This window comes from Bufo gargarizans, unplaced genomic scaffold, assembly GCF_014858855.1.
Source record: "Bufo gargarizans isolate SCDJY-AF-19 unplaced genomic scaffold, ASM1485885v1 original_scaffold_1504_pilon, whole genome shotgun sequence".
In the NCBI taxonomy this organism is placed as follows: domain Eukaryota; kingdom Metazoa; phylum Chordata; class Amphibia; order Anura; family Bufonidae; genus Bufo; species Bufo gargarizans.
Window position 1 is genome coordinate 370,306 of NW_025334390.1, and position 23,400 is coordinate 393,705.

General features: G+C 47.5%; 1 protein-coding gene across 1 annotated transcript; it reads right to left on the reverse strand.

Annotated features, from left to right (window-relative positions):
• Positions 1-8,292: 8,292 nt before the first annotated feature.
• TWF2 (twinfilin actin binding protein 2) lies at positions 8,293-23,088 on the reverse strand. Its single transcript, XM_044274146.1, has 9 exons — positions 22,946-23,088; positions 15,861-15,938; positions 14,508-14,686; positions 13,950-14,045; positions 13,719-13,823; positions 12,125-12,250; positions 10,953-11,103; positions 10,017-10,138; positions 8,293-9,202 (listed from the first exon to the last, which is right to left on the reverse strand). The coding sequence occupies exons 1-9, from the start codon at positions 22,968-22,970 to the stop codon at positions 9,035-9,037; spliced, it is 1,050 nt and encodes a 349-aa protein (XP_044130081.1). The 5' UTR covers positions 22,971-23,088; the 3' UTR covers positions 8,293-9,034.
• Between the last annotated feature and the right edge of the window lie 312 nt (positions 23,089-23,400).

The following is a 23,400-nucleotide window of genomic DNA, read 5'->3' on the forward strand; positions in this document are numbered from 1 at the left end:
CCTGACAGCTTCAGCCCCCGATCGGTGTAGAGATGGCGTTAGCGGGTCAGAGGTGGAGCCAGGGAGAATACATGGCTATTTCTATTCTGCGGCCTATAAACCTTGACACAACAAGGTATCACGGCCGAGAGACACAGGTGGGCTTCATCCTCAGATGAGGGGGAGGCATTATGGGAGAGCAGATCTTATAGGGGAGTGAATTGATTAATTATTGATTAATATGTTCTAAGTGGGCGGTCCTGGGAAAAGATGACGACAAGGTTAACCCATTCTGTGCTGCCTTAGGACGAAATGGGAAAGCAGTTATATTCTTGTACATAGGAGCAGTATTATAGTTATATTCTTGTACATAGGAGCAGTATTATAGTAGTTATATTCTTGTACACAGGAGGCAGTATTATAGTAGTTATATTCTTGTACATAGGAGTAGTATTATAGTAGTTATATTCTTGTATATAGGAGCAGTATTATAGTAGTTATATTCTTGTACATAGGAGCAGTATTATAGTAGTTATATTCTTGTACATAGGAGGCAGTATTATAGTAGTTATATACTTGTACATAGGAGCAGCATTATAGTAGTTATATACTTGTACTTAGGAGGCAGTATTATAGTAGTTATATTCTTGTACATAGGAGCAGTATTATAGTAGATATATTATTGTACATAGGAGCAGTATTATAGTTATATTCTTGTACATAGGAGCAGTATTATAGTAGTTATATTCTTGTACATAGGAGCAGTATTATAGTAGTTATATTCTTGTACATAGGAGCAGTATTATAGTAGTTATATTCTTGTACATAGGAGGCAGTATTATAGTAGTTATATACTTGTACATAGGAGCAGCATTATAGTAGTTATATACTTGTACTTAGGAGGCAGTATTATAGTAGTTATATTCTTGTACATAGGAGCAGTATTATAGTAGATATATTATTGTACATAGGAGTAGTATTATAGTAGTTATATTCCTGTACATAGGAGCAGTATTATAGTAGTTATATTCTTGTACATAGGAGGCAGTATTATAGTAGTTATATTCTTGTACATAGGAGGCAGTATTATAGTAGTTATATTCTTGTACATAGGAGCAGTATTATAGCAGTTATATTCTTGTACATAGGAGCAGTATTATAGTAGTTATATTCTTGTACATAGGAGCAGTATTATAGCAGTTATATTCTTGTACATAGGAGCAGTATTATAGTAGTTATATTCTTGTACATAGGAGGCAGTATTATAGTAGTTATATTCTTGTAGATAGGAGGCAGTATTATAGTAGTTATTCTTGTACATAGGAGCAGTATTATAGCAGTTATATTCTTGTACATAGGAGCAGTATTATAGCAGTTATATTCTTGTACATAGGAGCAGTATTATAGCAGTTATATTCTTGTACATAGGAGCAGCATTATAGTAGTTATATACTTGTACTTAGGAGGCAGTATTATAGTAGTTATATTCTTGTACATAGGAGGCAGTATTATAGTAGTTATAGTCTTGTACATAGGAGCAGTATTATAGCAGTTATATTCTTGTACATAGGAGCAGTATTATAGTAGTTATATTCTTGTACATAGGAGCAGTATTATAGTAGTTATATTCTTGTACATAGGAGCAGTATTATAGTAGTTATATCTTGTACTAGGAGGCAGTATTATAGTAGTTATATTCTTGTACATAGGAGGCAGTATTATAGTAGTTATATTCTTGTACATAGGAGCAGTATTATAGCAGTTATATTCTTGTACATAGGAGCAGTATTATAGTAGTTATATTCTTGTACATAGGAGCAGTATTATAGTAGTATATTCTTGTACATAGGAGCAGTATTATAGTAGTTATATTCTTGTACATAGGAGGCAGTATTATAGTAGTTATATTCTTGTACATAGGAGGCAGTATTATAGTAGTTATATTCTTGTACATAGGAGCAGTATTATAGTAGTTATATTCTTGTACATAGGAGCAGTATTATAGTAGTTATATTCTTGTACATAGGAGCAGTATTATAGTAGTTATATTCTTGTACATAGGAGCAGTATTATAGTAGTTATATTCTTGTACATAGGAGGCAGTATTATAGTAGTTATATCTTGTACATAGGAGCAGTATTATAGTAGTTATATTCTTGTAGATAGGAGGCAGTATTATGCAGTTATATTTACATAGAGCATAGTATAGCAGTTTATTCTTGTACATAGGAGCAGTCATTATAGTAGTTATATTCTTGTACATAGGAGGCAGTATTATAGTAGTTATATTCTTGTACATAGAGCAGTATTATAGTAGTTATATTCTTGTACATAGGAGCAGTATTATAGTAGTTATATTCTTGTAGCATAGGAGCAGTATTATAGTAGTTACATTTTTGTACATAGAAGCAGTATTATAGTAGTTATATTCTTGTACATAGGAGCAGTATTATAGTAGTTATATTCTTGTACATAGGAGCAGTATTATAGTAGTTATATTCTTGTACATAGGAGGCAGTATTATAGTAGTTATATTCTTGTACATAGGAGCAGTATTATAGTAGTTATAGTCTTGTACATAGGAGTCAGTATTATAGTAGTTATATTCTTGTACATAGGGGCAGTATTATAGTAGTTATATTCTTGTACATAGGAGCAGTATTATAGTAGTTATATTCTTGTACATAGGAGCAGTATTTATAGTAGTTATATTCTTGTACATAGGAGGCAGTATTATAGTAGTTATATTCTTGTACATAGGAGCAGTATTATAGTAGTTATATTCTTGTACATAGGAGGCAGTATTATAGTAGTTATATTCTTGTACATGGGAGCAGTATTATAGTAGTTATATTCTTGTACATGGGAGCAGTATTATAGTAGTTATATTCTTGTACATAGGAGCAGTATTATAGTAGTTATATTCTTGTACATAGGAGCAGTATTATAGTAGTTATATTCTTGTACATAGGAGCAGTATTATAGTAGTTATATTCTTGTACATAGGAGCAGTATTATAGTAGTTATAGTCTTGTACATAGGAGCAGTATTATAGTAGTTATATTCTTGTACATAGGAGGCAGTATTATAGTAGTTATATCCTTGTACATAGGAGCAGTATTATAGTAGTTATATTCTTGTACATAGGAGGCAGTATTATAGTAGTTATATTCTTGTACATAGGAGCAGTATTATAGTAGTTATATTCTTGTACATAGGAGGCAGTATTATAGTAGTTATATTCTTGTACATAGGAGCAGTATTATAGTAGTTATATTCTTGTACATAGGAGCAGTATTATAGTAGTTATATTCTTGTACATAGGAGCAGTATTATAGTAGTTATATTCTTGTACATAGGAGCAGTATTATAGTAGTTATATTCTTGTACATAGGAGCAGTATTATAGTAGTTATATTCTTGTACATAGGAGCAGTATTATAGTAGTTATATTCTTGTACATAGGAGCAGTATTATAGTAGTTATATTCTTGTACATAGGAGCAGTATTATAGTAGTTATAGTCTTGTACATAGGAGCAGTATTATAGTAGTTATATTCTTGTACATAGGAGGCAGTATTATAGTAGTTATATTCTTGTACATAGGAGCAGTATTATAGTAGTTATATTCTTGTACATAGGAGGCAGTATTATAGTAGTTATATTCTTGTACATAGGAGCAGTATTATAGTAGTTATATTCTTGTACATAGGAGCAGTATTATAGTAGTTATATTCTTGTACATAGGAGCAGTATTATAGTAGTTATATTCTTGTACATAGGAGCAGTATTATAGTAGTTATATTCTTGTACATAGGAGCAGTATTATAGTAGTTATATTCTTGTACATAGGAGCAGTATTATAGTAGTTATATTCTTGTACATAGGAGCAGTATTATAGTAGTTATATTCTTGTACATAGGAGCAGTATTATAGTAGTTATATTCTTGTACATAGGAGCAGTATTATAGTAGTTATAGTCTTGTACATAGGAGCAGTATTATAGTAGTTATATTCTTGTACATAGGAGCAGTATTATAGTAGTTATATTCTTGTACATAGGAGCAGTATTATAGTAGTTATATTCTTGTACATAGGAGCAGTATTATAGTAGTTATAGTCTTGTACATAGGAGCAGTATTATAGTAGTTATAGTCTTGTACATAGGAGCAGTATTATAGTAGTTATATTCTTGTACATAGGAGCAGTATTATAGTAGTTATATTCCTGTACATAGGGGCAGTATTATAGTAGTTATATTCCTGTACATAGGAGCAGTATTATAGTAGTTATATTCTTGTACATAGGAGCAGTATTATAGTAGTTATATTCCTGTACATAGGAGCAGTATTATAGTAGTTATATTCTTGTACATAGGAGCAGTATTATAGTAGTTATATTCCTGTACATAGGGGCAGTATTATAGTAGTTATATTCCTGTACATAGGAGCAGTATTATAGTAGTTATATTCTTGTACATAGGAGCAGTATTATAGTAGTTATATTCTTGTATATAGGAGGCCGTATTATAGTAGTTATATTCTTGTACATAGGAGCAGTATTATAGTAGTTATATTCTTGTACACAGGAGCAGTATTATAGTAGTTATATTCTTGTACATAGGAGGCAGTATTATAGTAGTTATATTCTTGTATATAGGAGGCAGTATCATAGTAGTTATATTCTTGTACATAGGAGCAGTATTATAGTAGTTATATTCTTGTACATAGGAGGCAGTATTATAGTAGTTATATTCTTGTATATAGGAGGCAGTATCATAGTAGTTATATTCTTGTACATAGGAGCAGTATTATAGTAGTTATATTCTTGTACATAGGAGGCAGTATTATAGTAGTTATATTCTTGTACATAGGAGGCAGTATTATAGTAGTTATATTCTTGTACATATGGGCAGTATTATTGCGCTTTATTCTATTATGGTGGGAAGGACAGAGTTAAAGGGAACCTGCCATCAACTTTATGCTGACCTCGCTGGGGATAGCATAAATTAGTGACAGAAATGCTGATGTCAGCGCTGTGTCACTCATGAACCAAAAGTAAGTGGTTGTCGAGAACCAGCATCATAATTATTGCAGACCAGGCCTTTAAAAGAGTCAAATCTACCTGAGAAGAGTCCTGGTTATTATAATCTCCTGCTCTCCCCGTCCATCTACTGATGACTGGCAGTTCTCTCCTAGAGAGAAAGGGAGAAAACTCGGTAGAAGCCGGTCAGTCATCGGCAGGACTTCAGCAATAACCAGGACTCTTTTCCAGGCCCAGTCTGCAATGATTGTGATGTTGGTTTTTGGCAACCACTTACTTTTAACTTAAAAACGACAGACGCTGAAATCATCTCACCCGTCTGTACTTTGTTCTGTCGGTGGTGTGGGCAGCATGAAGTTGTTGACAGGTTCCCTTTAAAAGGAATGTATTTAGCATAACCTGATTTGTAAACCCTGTTCGCCTTTCTGGTTGTGTTTCTTCTGTAACGCGATGATTACTGTGATGTTTTTTTGCTCTGGGTGATCTTTCTATATCTGAGATCTACATGTCCTGTGCAGTGTAACAATGTAACCTCTGTTTCGGGTGATGTCCTCTCCTTGATGCCTGTGGGAACAAGATTGTGGTAATGACTGAGGATTGTAATAGAACCAGTTGCAGCAGGATTTATTGTGATTGATTGTTAAGCTGCAAATAAATGACCTGATGCAGGGAAGATGAATATTTGATAACAGAAGTTATTATCGGCGCCTCCAGCGATGGATCAAGCATGACCACAGAAAGCGGGCGGCGCAGCGGTCGCACATAAGGTGCGGCAGATTTTTACAAGTATTTGGTTTCCTTTCAGGGTTTGTGTTGATGGAGTAGAATCTATGACGATGAATACCTGGAGGCAAGAAACAACCATTATAATTACTGCAGGTAACATTCCAGGCTTGGACGTCACCTGAGAACTCCTCCATCGGGCCCCCGGAATACTAATTAAATGTGACCTGTGCCAGGAATCTGTAGCACGCTCCGCTTGGTTTGTGTTCCCAGCAGCAGTGGAGGAGGTTAGCCATTCTACCACCTGGAAGATAAGAGGCACAGATCACATCTTGACCGCTCATCCTGTACACTGCAGAGTATTAGGGTGGGAGCCGATCCAAGAGAAGATCCCCTTAATGCTACCTTCACACTGATCCGGATGCATCTTACAAATGCATTGCAAGAACTAATCTGCCTCTCCGCCTTGCCGGATCTGGCATTCCGGGAACTGATCCGGAATTTCGGACGGAGAGAATACCACAGCATGCTGCGGTATTTCCTACGTTCAAAACGCCGTTCAGTGACTGAACGGAAGAAGATCGCTCTCCATTCAAAATGCATTAGGATAAAACTGATCAGTTCTTTTCCGGTATTGAGCCCCTAGGACGGAACTCTGTGCCGGAAAAGAAAAACGCTAGTGTGAAAGTACCCGAAGGTTAAGACCAGGCAACATTCATATTTTGAATTCGATCCCCTCAACATAATAGAAAATAAAGTGCTACCAGGGTAAAAATACAAGGACTTTGAAGGGGTTTCCCAGGTTCCTGTTATTGACGACCTATACACAGGAGAACCCCATGAATATCTGATCGATGAGGATCTGACACCCGAACTGATGCGCTGCTCCCTGCAGCTTCAGGCTCTAGAACTAGCACTTTCAATGGAATAAGCACAGCGCCGTTCAAAGTGTAGTGGCCGGGCTGGGTTACTGCAGTCCAGCTTCTATTCACTTCAGTGGTAACTGAGCTGCAGTTACCAGGCATGACCACTACATTTTGAAGGGAGCAGTGCTTTCAGTTCTATTCAAATATTAATGACCTATCCTCAGGATCAATTTCAGAAGCCTGAAAAATCACTTTAAAGGGAACCTGTCACCGGTATTTTGGGTATAGAGCTGAGGACATGGGTTGCTAGATGGCCACTAGTACATCCGCAATACCCAGTCCCCAAAGCTCTGTGTGCTTTTATTGAGTAAAAAAACCTATTTGATACATAAGCAAATTAACATAAAAGAGTCATATCTTACTTGTGTGATCAGAGAAGAGTCATATTTTCAAGCTCTGACTAATCTCAGGTTAATTTGCATATGTATCAAATCGTTTTTTTTTTACATAATAAAAGCACACAGAGCTATGGGGACTGGGTATTGCGGATGTGCTAGCGGCCATCTAGCAACCCATGTCCTCAGCTCTATACCCCAAATCCTGGTGACAGGTTCCCTTTAATGCTATTTCTGCTGCTATGAGGAGCCCAGTGAACATGAATTATAATCAATCAATGGGAACTGCATAATAGTGAGCTCCCTCTAGTGGTGGCTGTATATTCTGTATGTAATGAGCTCCCCCTAGTGGTGGCTGTATAATCTGTATGTAGCAAGCTCCCTCTAGTGGTGGCTGTATAATCTATATATAGTGAGCTCCCTCGAGTGGTGGCTATATAATCTATATGTAGTGAGCTCCCCCCTAGTGGTTGCTGTATAATCTGTATGTAGTGAGCTCCCTCTAGTGGTGGCTGTATATTCTGTATGTAGTGAGCTCCCTCTAGTGGTGGCTGTATAATCTGTATGTAGTGAGCTCCCCCTAGTGGTGGCTGTATATTCTGTATGTAGTGAGCTCCCCCTAGTGGTGGCTGTATAATCTGTATGTCGTGAGCTCCCCATAGTGGTGGCTGTATAATCTGTATGTAGTGAGCTCCCTCTAGTGGTAGGTGTATAATCTGTATGTAGTGAGCTCCCCCTAGTGGTGGCTGTATAATCTGTATGTAGTGAGCTCCCCCTAGTGGTGGCTGTATAATCTGTATGTAGTGAGCTCCCCCTAGTGGTGGCTGTATATTCTGTATGTAGTGAGCTCCCTCTAGTGGTGACTGTATAATCTGTATGTAGTGAGCTCCCTCTAGTCGTGGCTACATTCAGATGGAATTTTATTATGTAACTGTATGGCTGTGCGTTTAGGAGCAGCAGATCTGGAGTCCTATAAAGAATTTCACAGCTATTTAGATTAGGTAAAATAATGGCCTCCTGCCGTATATCACCATTTACCAAGATACAAAGAAGGAAATTACCCCATAAGCCCCGCCCCCAGACACTACACTGCCACGTAGAACATCTGCATGGTGAACACCATTTGGAAGCTTGCGTCCCCTGATCCTCCGGGGTGCTCCTCACTGGTGACCCCAACAGCGCAGCATAATTAGGGGACTGGACAAGGCCTTGTCACATAATCTTTTTAATAAGACACTGAACCCCCCCTCCCCCCCCCCCATGACACAAGGATCGGTCGGCAGCCACTTAAAAAACAAAGTATTTTTATTCATTTTGTCTTTGTATAGAAAATATGGAGCTAAGGGCGAAATTGTCTGATCTGTGCAGGCGACTGATCATTTTGCTAATCTTTTTTTATTTCCTGGAATGTAAACCACCCCGAAGAGAAAAAAAATAATGTAACCGTCCGTGATGACATCAGCAGCGTCAGATTAAAACGGAACCACTCTATCGCTATGGGCTTTCGTTGACCCCATCTGGCAGATTATTATTATTTTTTGGGAAGAGTCTGCCGCCCCCTCTCCCGCAAGGATTTAATCTGACTTCACAGAATGTAACACGAGATCTGTCACCCAATTCCAAAGAGTAAACACAATGACACGGTGTAAAAACGTAAAATCACGGAGGACGCCACCTCTGCCGCTGCTTCAGCCAGAATACAATAGCAGAGATCGGCGCGGTCAGTCACATGACCCCCCCCATCCTATACGATGAAGGGGATGCTGGTGAGGAAAGAAAAATATGGATGAGCAAAGATCTTCACCATCATTCAGGCACAGACAAAAGCTGAGAAGTCCAGAGGAAAACGGGGACCATGGGGCGTCCGTGGGAGAAGGTGCAACGACAGGATGAGAAGCAGCAGAGAATCCCCCCGAGACCCCGCGCCAGGTGCATCAGAGAAAGCAGGATGATGGCAGAGGCTTCCGCACGTCCCCGGGCCCGCACTTGGCACTAATCCCTCAGGTCGGACTTGGCAGCAAATCGGGCGTCAAATATCCTCGCCATTTTCGCCGGGTCCTTTAATCAGACGCTTCTGTCCACGTTTTCCGGCAGGTCCTTTGGGCTTGGCAAAAGCCTGTTTGAAGGCGTGCTGTTTGGGGTGCACCTCCTCGTAGAGAAACTCGGGCGTCAGCTCCGAACCGTCTTCAATTTCAATCTAGACAAAAAGAGACGGACGTGAGATCCAGACTCCAGCACCGTGTACTGAAATGTTCCTTTAACATCTCTGCTCCTTGTCAATGAATGAAAACAAAACAAATCTACTGTCCCTGCTTACAGAGCTGAGGCTTTGTTACCATTGTACCCAGTCTAGTTAACCCTCTGTGTGTGGGAAACCTCCAGAATGATACATTGTATCAAAGCAGGTAGAATGTAACCAAGTCAGGACTTGCAGACAAAGGTCTACACTGGACAGAACTGTTAATCCTGACTTTGTTACATTCTACCTGCTTTGATACAATGTATCATTCTGGAGGTTTACCACACACAGAGGGTTAACTAGACTGGGTACAATGGTAACAAACCCTCAGCTGTGAAAAGTACTATGGCAATGCAAGGTTATCAAGAAGGTCTCCATTCATCAACACCAAGTAGAGCTTGAAAAGGGTGAGGAACAGAATCTAGAAATGCTTTACTTAACGTTAAACTGGAGGAGCCCTTTAAAGAGCACTTACCGCCAAGAAAGTAAGTAAAAATAAATGAAATAATCCTTTATATCCATGGCGGCCATGTTGGGGTCACCCGACTTTCCCAGCACTTATGACTTCCAAGTAGTTGTCACCCAGCTTTCCCAGATATCGGAGACAGACACCCAGCTTTCCCAGAGCACTGAATGGCCAATATTCACCGCTGTGCAGTTACATCCCCAGCTCTTACTTCACTGGTCAATTCAGACGTCAAAATTGATAGATTTTAGAGGGAACGCCCTGCGCAGTATTGCGGGTCACACTGATCGCCGTGGAGACGGTTACCTTTTTAGCGATTTCCAGCTGAAAATCCTGTTCCATGGATTCCAGAAGTCGGTTCTTACAGCTGGAGTACAACATGCGCTCCTTTATACTGCACTTATACCCCGGCATGGAGTAAATAAAAACTGGAAGGAGATGGAGTGAAGATTACAGGATTCTATACACATCAAAATGTTTCTACTGCCTGTCACCACTAGAGGGAGCTCACTACATACAGCTTATACAGCCACCACTAGAGGGAGCTCACTGCATACAGCTTATACAGCCACCACTAGAGGGAGCTCACTACATACAGCTTATACAGCCACCACTAGAGGGAGCTCCCTACATACAGATTATACAGCCACCACTAGAGGGAGCTCACTACATACAGATTATACAGCCACCACTAGAGGGAGCTCACTACATACAGCTTATACAGCCACCACTAGAGGGAGCTCACTACATACAGCTTATACAGCCACCACTAGAGGGAGCTCACTACATACAGCTTATACAGCCACCACTAGAGGGAGCTCACTACATACAGCTTATACAGCCACCACTAGAGGGAGCTCACTACATACAGCTTATACAGCCACCACTAGAGGGAGCTCACTACATACAGCTTATACAGCCACCACTAGAGGGAGCTCACTACATACAGCTTATACAGCCACCACTAGAGGGAGCTCACTACATACAGCTTATACAGCCACCACTAGAGGGAGCTCACTACATACAGCTTATACAGCCACCACTAGAGGGAGCTCACTACATACAGCTTATACAGCCACCACTAGAGGGAGCTCACTACATACAGATTATACAGCCACCACTAGGGGGAGCTCACTACATACAGATTATACAGCCACCACTAGGGGGAGCTCACTACATACTGGGTTATATTTCATAGACATGGGAGTATCCACTGCTGACCGTCATGTAGAAGCTCCTCACCTATGGACTCCAGGTAGTCTCCCTCATGGGAGTGTTTGTACAGGAAGAGGTGGTAGCGGGCCGTGTCCTTGGGGATCCTCGCCGGCAGCTCTTGGATGTCCGTGTGCTTTGTATGGACCAGATCGATCATCTCCTTCTCTTGATCCAGTTTCTAAAAAGGAAAAAAAACATTAAATAAACAGCTGCTCGACCCTGACAGATGTGGATGACAACTCCAATCATCTTCCCGACATCTGATAATCTGGGAGACCGCCTGGCTCGGGACTGAGGAGGGGGGGGGGCTGCGCCTATGTCCCCTGCATTCAGTGTTGCAGTCCGGGGTCTACAGTGTAACAAGCTGCAGCTGTTATCTCCATGACAACTCCTCTACCCACACAAGATTGTGTCAGGCTCCACCCCTTTATTTTTGCATACATAGGTGTCAGCTACAGGCGCTAGGTGGTTTAGAGCTGGGATCTCCGGCCTCTCGCTGTCGTAGGTGTTCTCAGGTTCGGGAGGGGAGATGACGCTTTCTTCGCAGCCTACGCCAATTTGTGACTGGATCCAGATGACGAGAAGAACGGGCGCCTGACGGCAGCAGCGACAACAAGTGAGTCATCGCCAGCCCCGTCACTAACACTGCGGGATTACTCAGAGGAGACACTTGTCTTATTTAACCCTTTAAGGAGCTGGCTGCCTCAGGGCGACATACGGCTACAATCAGAGAATCCGGCTTCACTGTACTGTTTACTGGAGTCTGCTTCATGCTTTACACTGCAGTTCTGCTCCATTAGCACATACCTATGGTCAGTGACGCCAGCTGCATTGTCTAATGGCATCCCAAGTAAACTGAAAATCCACCGCTGGACACTCAGGCAGCAGTTCTGTTTAGCCCCATCATGCTTTACACTGAAGTTCAGCTTGCTCAGTTTAACCCCAGCTGAGTAGGAAGTGTATGGAGATTTCCATCATCATGTAGCCCCTGCACATGGACTGCACCAATGGAAGCCGTTCTGCACCAGGGGTCTCCAACTTAGGGATCTTCAGCTGATGCACAACTACAACTCCCAGCATGCCTTGACAGCGACAGCCTACAGTACTGGAAGTTGTAGTTTTTCAACAGCCGGGGAGGCCTGCACTCTACACTGCTGACCCTGTGGGAGACATGTACATGATGGGGCTCCTCCACCTACCAGCTGCATGTAATTGATCCTCCTCTGCTTCAGGAGCTGAACGGCCTCCACAGCTTCGGGCCTCAGGGGGAAGGACAATCCCTGCAGGGTCTGCTGCTTACTCTCCACGCTGATCTCCGTCTTCACCTGGGGAGGAACGGCATCAGTCCAGAGACCCCACAACCCCCCAGTCATATCAGTGCAATACAGTCCAGAGACCCCCTACCCTAGTCATGTCAGTGCAATACAGTCCAGAGACCCCCTCCCCCAGTCATGTCAGTGTGATACAGTCCAAAGACCCCACAACCCCCCAGTCATGTCAGTGTGATACAGTCCAGAGACCCCCTACCCTAGTCATGTCAGTGCAATACAGTCCAGAGACCCCCGCAACCCCCAGTCATGTCAGTGTGATACAGTCCAGAGACCCCCGCAACCCCCAGTCATGTCAGTGCAATACAGTCCAGAGACCCCACAACCCCCCAGTCATGTCAGTGCAATACAGTCCAGAGACCCCCTACCCTAGTCATGTCAGTGCAATACAGTCCAGAGACCCCCTCCCCCAGTCATGTCAGTGTGATACAGTCCAAAGACCCCACAACCCCCCAGTCATGTCAGTGTGATACAGTCCAGAGACCCCCTACCCTAGTCATGTCAGTGCAATACAGTCCAGAGACCCCCGCAACCCCCAGTCATGTCAGTGTGATACAGTCCAGAGACCCCCGCAACCCCCAGTCATGTCAGTGCAATACAGTCCAGAGACCCCACAACCCCCCAGTCATGTCAGTGCAATACAGTCCAGAGACCCCCTACCCTAGTCATGTCAGTGCAATACAGTCCAGAGACCCCCTCCCCCAGTCATGTCAGTGTGATACAGTCCAGAGACCCCCTCCCCCAGTTATGTCATTGCGATACAGTCCAGAGACCCCCGCAACCCCCAGTCATGTCAGTGCAATACAGTCCAGAGACCCCAGCAACCCCCAGTCATGTCAGTGTGATACAGTCCAGAGACCCCCTCCCCCAGTTATGTCATTGCGATACAGTCCAGAGACCCCCGCAACCCCCAGTCATGTCAGTGCAATACAGTCCAGAGACCCCAGCAACCCCCAGTCATGTCAGTGCAATACAGTCCAGAGACCCCCGCAACCCCCAGTCATGTCAGTGTGACACAGTCCAGAGACCCCCGCAACCCCCAGTCATGTCAGTGCGATACAGTCCAGAGACCCCCGCAACCCCCAGTCATGTCAGTGCAATACAGTCCAGAGACCCCCGCAACCCCCAGTCATGTCAGTGTGATACAGTCCAGAGACCCCCCTCCCCCAGTCATGTCAGTGTGATACAGTCCAGAGACACCCGCAACCCCCAGTCATGTCAGTGTGATACAGTCCAGAGACCCCCCTCCCCCAGTCATGTCAGTGTGACACAGTCCAGAGACCCCCGCAACCCCCAGTCATGTCAGTGTGATACAGTCCAGAGACCCCCGCAACCCCCAGTCATGTCAGTGCAATACAGTCCAGAGACCCCCGCAACCCCCAGTCATGTCAGTGCAATACAGTCCAGAGACCCCCGCAACCCCCAGTCATGTCAGTGTGATACAGTCCCTGCCCCGACATCTCACCTCATTGATCTTGATCTCCCGCAGTTCCCTCTCGGCGGCAGTGAGTGGCGCCGGAGCAGCGCAGGACGACACGTGTTTCTGGTACCCGCTGAGAGAGACGTCTTCCTGCCCCATACAATTAGGGTAATTACACACAGCGCATATATACAGCCCCCACCCTCCCATAATACATAGAAGCACAGACCCCTCTCCCATATATTCCTAATTACAACCCCCCATCTAGAAGCCGACCTTTGTGGTGCCGAACACTTCATCCTTAATGTGTCCGCCACCAAACTCCTTCTTGACGGTCGCCCTCGTCGCTGCGTACAGCATCTTCAGCCGCACCTGTCACCAGACAACAATGATGGGGATTGTAGTGAGTTCTCCACAGAAATGAAAACCTTTGGAACTTCCTAAAATATTTTGTATTTCAATTCCTCGCCTTTTAGCCTGCTGCTTGCTGTCAGTGAACGTGAACAGTATAGTTTACCTAGTTTAATACTTCATAATCTAACACTTCTAACAGCTGAGGGTTTGCTACAATTGCATCCCGTCTGGAGAATCCCCTGAGGTAAACAGCCTGGACTCTAGACTGATACAAAGTAACAAACATCAGGACAGGAGAGATGTGTGCTGCTGAGGTCTTTAGCTCAGAGGATGGTTAGACTGGATACAATGTGACAAACCCTCAGCTGTGAAAATTATTGGGATGACTTTCCAGCCTCATTTCAAGACGTAAGGACCTGTAACCCTGTACATACACACAGCCACAAGGGGGAGCCACTAACAGGTGGCCGGGCGTCATACCGGAGAGTGATCGGGCGACCACGACAAGAAGAGCCACTCGTAACCCTGCGCGTTCTGGCTGTCGAGGCGGTACAGGATGTAGCATGGCTGACCATCGTCCAGGAGGGGGAGGACGAAGGCGTCGTAGTCTTGGTCCCAGTTCTTTTGGAGGTCCTTGTGAGCCCCCAGCACGAGCTGCTCTGCAGGAGGAAGAGACTGACACATTGTAACGAGGAGCCCTACAGGTTACATGGTTTGACTGATTGCAGACTGCGGGCGGCCAGGATACAATTATACCACGGTCAGGACAAAGAAAACAAGTAAGGAATGCTTCTGTTCTGTGACAAAAAGCAGAGGTTTTGAAAACAGTGACAAATTGATACATTTATTAGTAGGTTTCCATGGTACACAAGACTGGACACCGGCCCTTTAATAGGGAGATCCTCCGAGCACATGAGGGTGTGTTCGGCATGTGACCCCCAGATGTCCCGGGGTCCCTGCAGGTGTCAGCTGAGCGCATGCGCTGGTGGCCGCATCTCCTGGCAGGACGTGTGTATATCTCGCAGCTATTCTGAGCTGCAGCATTCCAGACGGCGACGCGCACTTTCCACGATAGATCTCCGGGACTCCGCCTCTCTGGTGAGGTCAGCGGTGACAGGGCAGGGAGGGCAAAGGGTTAAGCAATGAGTCCAGTTACATCTTAACTCTTTCTTCCCCATGGTAAATTACATTCTATACACACTAAGGGGTTAATAATCCAAATCAAAGGGCCGACGTCCGATCTTCTGCGCAGACAGATCCACCACAAAAATTTCTGCAACCTAACAATAACGGACTTTGTCCATAATCATTTTCAAGATCTCTGCTTGCTGTCGGTGAATATAATATTTCAATACTCACACCCAGAGGCTGAAGATTTTGTAGTTTCCACCCCCCTCCGCTCTAGTAAATTAACCCCTGAGATGTCACTGCACCCCAACATCACCTCCGATACCTGGGATGATGTATTTGTTCAACGAATACAAACACTTCCTGACCTCTTACTTCTCACCGCTGAGGGTTTGTTACAATGTATTAGCCCACACAATCACCCTTCTGTCCACATAGTGTGTTACAATGTTCCGGCCCAGGTAAAATATATCAGTCTGGAGTCCAGGCTGTTTATATCACACAGGGTTGTATGGAGTGGATGCAACTGTAACAAAAGCTCAGCTGTGAGAAGTGAGAACAAACAAGAAGAGAGCAAGAAAAGATGAGAGCGATCTTGAAAATGGTGATACACCAAAACACAAATTCACTTAGAAAGTTACAAAAAGTTTTCATGGCACAAAAATTTTGGGTCCCCACCCCCCATTAAGCCCCCCGAACACTCACCATCCTCGATGACCACCTTTATCAGCCGGATGGTTCCATTTCGAGCCTTCGCAAAGAATTCCTTCAGTTCTGGAGTAGCTAGAAGAAGCAAGAACATACCGGCAAGTCAGCGGGAGAGGGCTGCGGGCGAGGAGAGGGCTGCGGGCGAGGAGAGGGCTGCGGGCAAGGAGAGGGCTGCGGGCGAGGAGAGGGCTGCGGGCGAGGAGAGGGCTGCGGGCGAGGAGAGGGCTGCGGGCAAGGAGAGGGCTGCGGGCAAGGAGAGGGCTGCGGGCAAGGAGAGGGCTGCGGGCAAGGAGAGGGCTGCGGGGCTTCTGTCTGGGATCAGCTACAAATGGGCAGCACATGAGCTAAACTTGATCCCCGACAGCGTCACCTCCCAAATATAGCCGGGAGCACGAGGGAAGGGGGGCTGCGTAATGCCAAGGGGATAAACACCGGGCGTCACATCCATCTCTGCTGTGTCACTCGGGGGCAGCGGTCGGTCCGGCTCTACAGATGACACAGTGTTTCCGCACCTCCTGTGATTGATGATGATGGGCGGGGGGGGGGGGGATCAGCGTCTCCTGGATACTTAGGATAAGCAACACAGAAGGTGACCCCGGACACATGACGACTCCTGCCATGTATGACTGCACCAACGAGAGGAACACCAACCAGATGACCCCCCCCCCCCCCCCCCCCCAAAATCCAGAAGACAGGGTAAGAAAAAGATGATATAGCGAGTAGTGACGTCACAAAACAGAATGACACCAAAATCCCAGTATAATCCACAGGAGGTGGCACCGATATCAGCCGCTCCTCTTATAACGCTCCAGCGCTGATATAACCTCCAGAGACAATACATCATATGTGACTGATATCAGCCGCTCCAGTGTTGATACACAGTCAGGTCCATAAATATTGGGACATCAGCACAATTGTAACATTTTTGGCTCTATCCACCACAATGGATGTGAGATGAAACGGACAAGATGTGCTTTACCCGCAGACTGTCAGCTTTACCCGCAGACTGTCAGCTTTACCCGCAGACTGTCAGCTTCACCCGCAGACTGTCAGCTTCACCCGCAGACTGTCAGCTTCACCCGCAGACTGTCAGCTTCACCCGCAGACTGTCAGCTTCACCCGCAGACTGTCAGCTTCACCCGCAGACTGTCAGCTTCACCCGCAGACTGTCAGCTTCACCCGCAGACTGTCAGCTTCACCCGCAGACTGTCAGCTTCACCCGCAGACTGTCAGCTTCACCCGCAGACTGTCAGCTTCACCCGCAGACTGTCAGCTTCACCCGCAGACTGTCAGCTTCACCCGCAGACTGTCGGCTGTAATCTGAGGGATTTACATCCAGATCAGGTGAACGGTGCAGGAATTACAGCAGTTGCATCTGTGCCTCCCACTTGTTAAGGGGCCAGAAGTAATGGGACAGAATAATAATCATAAATCAAACTTTCACTTTTTAATACTTGGTTACAAATCCTTTGCAGTCAGTTACAGCCTGAAGTCTGGAAGGCATAGACATCCCCAGACGCTGGTCTCATCCCTGGTGACGCTCTGCCCGGCCTCTACTGCCACTGTCTTCAGCTCCTGCTTGTTCTTGGGGCATTTTCCCTTCAGTTTTGTCTTCAGCAAGTGAAATGCTCAATCGGATTCAGCTCCGGGGATTGACTCGGCCATTGCAGAACATTCCACTTCTTTCCCTTAAACTCTTTGGTTGCTTTTGCAGGATGCTTTGGGTCATTGTCCATCTGCCCTGTGAAGAGCCGTCCAATGAGTTCTGAAGCATTTGGCTGAATAGGAGCAGATAATATTCCCCGAAACCCTTCAGAATTCATCCTGCTGCTTTTGTCAGCAGTCACATCATCAATAAATACAAGAGAAGCAGTTCCATTGGCCGCCATACATGCCCACGCCATGACACTGCCACCACCATGCTTCACTGATGAGGTGGTATGCTTAGGACCATGAGCAGCTCCTTTCCTTCTCCATACTCTTCTCTTCCCATCACTCTGGTACAAGTTGATCTTGGTCTCATCTGTCCATAGGATGTTGTTCCAGAACTGTGAAGGCTTTTCTAGATGTCGTTTGGCAAACTCTAATCTGGCCTTCCTGTTTTTGAGGCTCTTCTATGGTTTCCATCTTGTGGTGAACCCTCTGTAGTCACTCTGGTGAAGTCTTCTCTTGATGACTTTGACACACATACACTTACCTCCTGGAGAGTGTTCTTGATCCGGCCAACTGTTGTGAAGGGCGTTTTCTTCACCAGGGAAAGAATTCTTCGCTCATCCACCACAGTTGTTTTCCGTGGTCTTCCGAGTCTTTTGGTGTTGCTGAGCTCTCCGGTGCGTTCCTTCTTTTTAAGAATGTTCCAGACAGTTGTTTTGGCCGCGCCTGATGTTTTTGCTATCTCTCTGATGGGTTTGTGGTGTTTTTCAGCCTAATGATGGCTTCACTGATAGTGACAGCTCTTTGGGTCTCATCTTGAGAGTTGACAGCAACAGATTCCAAATGCAGATAGCAGACTGGAGATGTCCTCTGGACCTTTTATCTGCTGATTGTAATTGGGATAATGAGGGAATAACACACACCGGCCATGGGACAGCGGAGAAGACAATTGTCCCATTACTTCTGGTCCCTTAACAAGTGGGAGGCACAGATGCAAACTGCTGTAATTCCTGCACCGCTCACCTGATCTGGATGTAAATCTCTCAGATTACAGCTGACAGTCTGCGGGTAAAGCTGACAGTCTGCAGGTAAAGCTGACAGCCTGCGGGTAAGGCTACTTTCACACTAGCGTTCAGAACGGATCCGTCTGCATTATATTTGCAAAAAAAAAGCTAAGTGTGAAAGTAGCCTGAGCGGATCCGTCCAGACTTTTACATTGAAAGTCAATGGGGGACGGATCCGCTTGAAGATTGAGCCATATTGTGGCATCTTCAAACGGATCCGTCCCTATTGACTTACATTGTAAGTCTGGACGGATCCGCACGCCTCCGCACGGCCAGGCGGACACCCGAACGCTGCAAGCAGCGTTCAGGTGTCCGCCTGCTGAGCGGAGCGGAGGCTGAACGCCGCCAGACTGATGCAGTCTGAGCGGATCCGCATCCATTCAGACTGCATCAGGGCTGGACGGAAGCGTTCGGGTCCGCTCGTGAGCCCCTTCAAACGGAGCTCACGAGCGGACAGCCGAACGCTAGTGTGAAACTAGCCTAAAGCCGACAGCCTGCGGGTAAAGCCGACAGCCTGCGGGTAAAGCCGACAGCCTGCGGGTAAAGCCGACAGCCTGCGGGTAAAGCCGACAGCCTGCGGGTAAAGCCGACAGCCTGCGGGTAAAGCCGACAGCCTGCGGGTAAAGCCGACAGCCTGCGGGTAAAGCCGACAGCCTGCGGGTAAAGCCGACAGCCTGCGGGTAAAGCCGACAGCCTGCGGGTAAAGCCGACAGCCTGCGGGTAAAGCCCATCTTGTCCGCTTCATTTCAGATCCATTGTGGTGTATAGAGCCAAGAATGTTAGAATTGTGTCCATGTCCCATTATTTATGGACCTGACTGAGGGCTCTGGATTGTTAGAGTTACTGCTCCTTTGAAGTCAGTCTTATGATCTCTGCTCTGGAGTTACGGTTACATACACCCCGCGCTGTGGGAGCAGTTGGTGGGCGGTGATGCTGTAAGTATATAGCGGCGCGCACAGATGGCTATAGGAAGCACTAGGGCTGCAACGATTACTTCATTAAATCGAGTAACTCGACACAGAAAAATCCTCGATGCAAATTTTTTGCATTGAGGATTTATTTGTGTCACGTGACCACGGAGTGTGAGTGAAGCGCTTATTACTATTCAGGTTCCGTGGTCACCTGCCTGCCAGCACTGCGCTAGGATTAAGCCATATACCGCAATATGTAATGACGTCAGAGGAGCGGTCGCATGTGTGCCGACCGCTTCTAAAACGTCCCCGTCCTGCAGCCTGCATACATTACATGTTAGTTCCCGCATCGCTCCTACTTCCCCATTACTCCCCCCCCACCAGAGTCAGAGTGGGACTGAGGAACGTCCCTGACAACACACTGGGACCTGCAGCATCCGAAGGAGAACAGGAGTCTGGGAGGAGTCAGCGCTGGGGAACCTCCGATTCTGGAGCCCGGGTATTTCTCAGCACAGGGGGCACATAGTGGGCACGGAGCCTGGACAGCGGGTCCAGAGTATGTGACCCCTTCCCACAGACACCACTTCTAAAACTGGATCCTCCACAATTTTAACTGGAAGTAATGGGTGCTGTAGATTGAAGGCACTGGGGGGACTGCCGATGGCACTGGGGGGGGGGAGCCGATGGCACTGGGGGGGGGAGCCGATGGCACTGGGGGGGGGAGCCGATGGCACTGGGGGGGGGAGCCGATGGCACTGGGGGGGGGAGCCGATGGCACTGGGGGGGGGAGCCGATGGCACAGAGGACTGATGGCACTGGCGGGAGCCGATGGCACTGGGGGGACTGATGGCACAGGCGGGAGCCGATGGCACTGGGGGGACTGATGGCACAGGCGGGAGCCGATGGCACTGGGGGGACTGATGGCACAGGCGGGAGCCGATGGCACTGGGGGGACTGATGGCACAGGCGGGAGCCGATGGCACTGGGGGGACTGATGGCACAGGCGGGAGCCGATGGCACAGGGGACTGATGGCACTGGCGGGAGCCGATGGCACAGAGGACTGATGGCACTGGCGGGAGCCGATGGCACAGAGGGAGCTGAGTGCATGGGGGGGGGGGCTGATGAGTGTTTATAAAGGAAAACACGTTCTTCTTTTTCTCAGGCTACGTTCGCACCAGCGTTTATACCGGATCCGTCAGGGCTCAGCAAAAACGCTTCCGTCACTGATAACACAACCATCTGCATCCGTCATGAACGCCATTGAAAGTCAATGGGGGACGGATCCGTTTTCTATTGTGTCAGAATTAAGCCGTCCCCATTGACTTGCATTGTGGGTCATGACGGAATGAAAACCGCAGCGTGCTGCTCTCCGGTACGAGAACGCAACCAAGCGGAACGGAATCCATTTTGGAGCTCCATTCTGTTCAGTTACGTTTTGTCCCTATTGACACTGAAATGGGGACAAAACGGAAGCGTTTTTCTCCGGTACTGAGACCCTGTGACGGATCTCAATACTGGAAAATAGAAACGTTAGTGTGAAAGTCGCCTTATTAGAGTAGGCAATTAATCGATAGAATACTTATTAAAATAACTGATAGCTGCAGCCCGTGTGGAACTACATGTCCCAGCAAGATAGCATAGCATCACCTGAGACTTCATGAAGAAGAATCCGTAGTTACTGGGAAAGCTGGGTGCCAACAATATGGCCGCCACCTTTCTTAGAATCAGATATAACTAAGCACTAGTGTGGGTAAGAGTACACTCATCCTCTGTTCTGGAGGCTGGGGGGAGTAGTCACTTCTCCACCCTGTATATTCGGTCCGTCTGCGCCCACCTGGATTACACCCCAGCAGGTGGCACCGCCGTGCAGAAGTTTCCATTCACTTTAATGTTAGGCATAGCTGAGTACAGGATCGCCTAGACTGGATGCAACTGTAACAAACCCTCAGCTGTGAGAAGTACAGCAGGATTATGATCGGATCTGCTCTTGAACTGCTGCGGATTATGCGCCATCAGACGAGAGAAGCGGCGCCCCAATATTACAGGCATCAGCTTGTCTGGCTCCTGGTGAAGTAGCAGCGTGTGCTGCTGGCGCCCTCCAGAGGAGCAACCGCCACACAGCACCGAAAGGGGGAAAACTGGGACCGCCTCCAGCCGGCACTGGGGACCACTGTAACAAACCCTCTGCTGCGAGCAGTATTAGGTCAGGGTCGGTTTACTGTTTCTGAAAGTTAATAAAAATGTTACCATTCCCTAACAGCAAGCAGAGATCTTGAAACCGGGGCAGGCATTAAACACAAAGTAGTAGAGCTTATACAATGGCACGTGGCGAGAAAACTGCCAGGATCGGAACACACGACTGCGGTGCCGCAGGACGGACATGAGCGTTACCACCACATGCCACTAACTGTCCGCGGTATGCAAATCCGACAGCTGTCTTGGAGGAGGGGGAGCGGCACCGGCAGGTGGGGGCTGTCTTGGAGGAGGGGGGGGGGCTGTCTTGGAGGAGGGGGGGGGGGCCACCGGCAGGTGGGGGCTGTCTTGGAGGAGGGGGGGGGCCACCGGCAGGTGGGGGCTGTCTTGGAGGAGGGGCACCAGCAGGTGGGGGCTTTCTTGGAGGGGGGGGCACCGGCAGGTGGGGGCTGTTTTGGAGGGGGGCACCGGCAGGTGGGGGCTGTCTTGGAGGAGGGGGGGGGGCCACCGGCAGGTGGGGGCTGTCTTGGAGGAGGGGGGGGGCCACCGGCAGGTGGGGGCTGTCTTGGAGGAGGGGGGGGGCCACCGGCAGGTGGGGGCTGTCTTGGAGGAGGGGGGGGGCCACCGGCAGGTGGGGGCTGTCTTGGAGGAGGAGGGGGGGGCCACCGGCAGGTGGGGGCTGTCTTGGAGGAGGGGGGGGGGCCACCGGCAGGTGGGGCTGTCTTGGAGGAGGGGGGGGGCCACCGGCAGGTGGGGGCTGTCTTGGAGGAGGGGGGGGCCACCGGCAGGTGGGGGCTGTCTTGGAGGAGGAGGGGGGGCCACCGGCAGGTGGGGGCTGTCTTGGAGGAGGGGGGGGGGCCACCGGCAGGTGGGGGCTGTCTTGGAGGAGGGGGGGGGGCCACCGGCAGGTGGGGGCTGTCTTGGAGGAGGGGCACCAGCAGGTGGGGGCTTTCTTGGAGGGGGGGGCACCGGCAGGTGGGGGCTGTTTTGGAGGGGGGCACCGGCAGGTGGGGGCTTTCTTGGAGGGGGGGGGGGGGGGGCACCGGCAGGTGGGGGCTGTCTTGGAGGGGAGGGGGGGGGGCACCGGCAGGAGGAGGTTTGAGGAGGGGGCAATGTATCGCAGCAGTGACTTCCCCTCACAGCCGAGCATTCTCACCCCCACAGGGGCACTTCCCCCATTACTGCTGGCTCTGAGTGCAGCCGAGGGTGCAGGTATCTTGTATCCACCCGCCTATAGGCTCCGGGCCGCCGGGTACTCACCGTGGATACCGGTCTGGTGCGCCATATCGGGATATCGTGACAGATCGGGATCAGGGAGCGGCTCTCACTGGCCTGCGGGCGGGGGCGGGGCCGGATACCGGGGGTGGAGCTACACAAGAGTACGAGCAGACGGCAAAATGAGAGCCCGAGCCGCACGGCATGCTGGGGGGGCTGGAGCATGCCGGGAGATGTAGTTCTATTGGCCGGGGCTGCTTCCAGGGGCGGAGCTACGTCTCTACCTGACAGGAATGTCTGTGTGAGGCTGGGCATGCTGGGAAATGTAGTCCTATAAGAGGGGGGAGGGGAGGGAGCTGTGTCTCTACCTGACAGGAATGTCTGTGTGAGGCTGGGCATGCTGGGACTTGTAGTACAGATGTCTTGACCAATATTCTGATATTTTTCACTCTCTGGATGTCGCTTCAGGTGAAAAAAAATCAGTGACGATTAGAACAAAT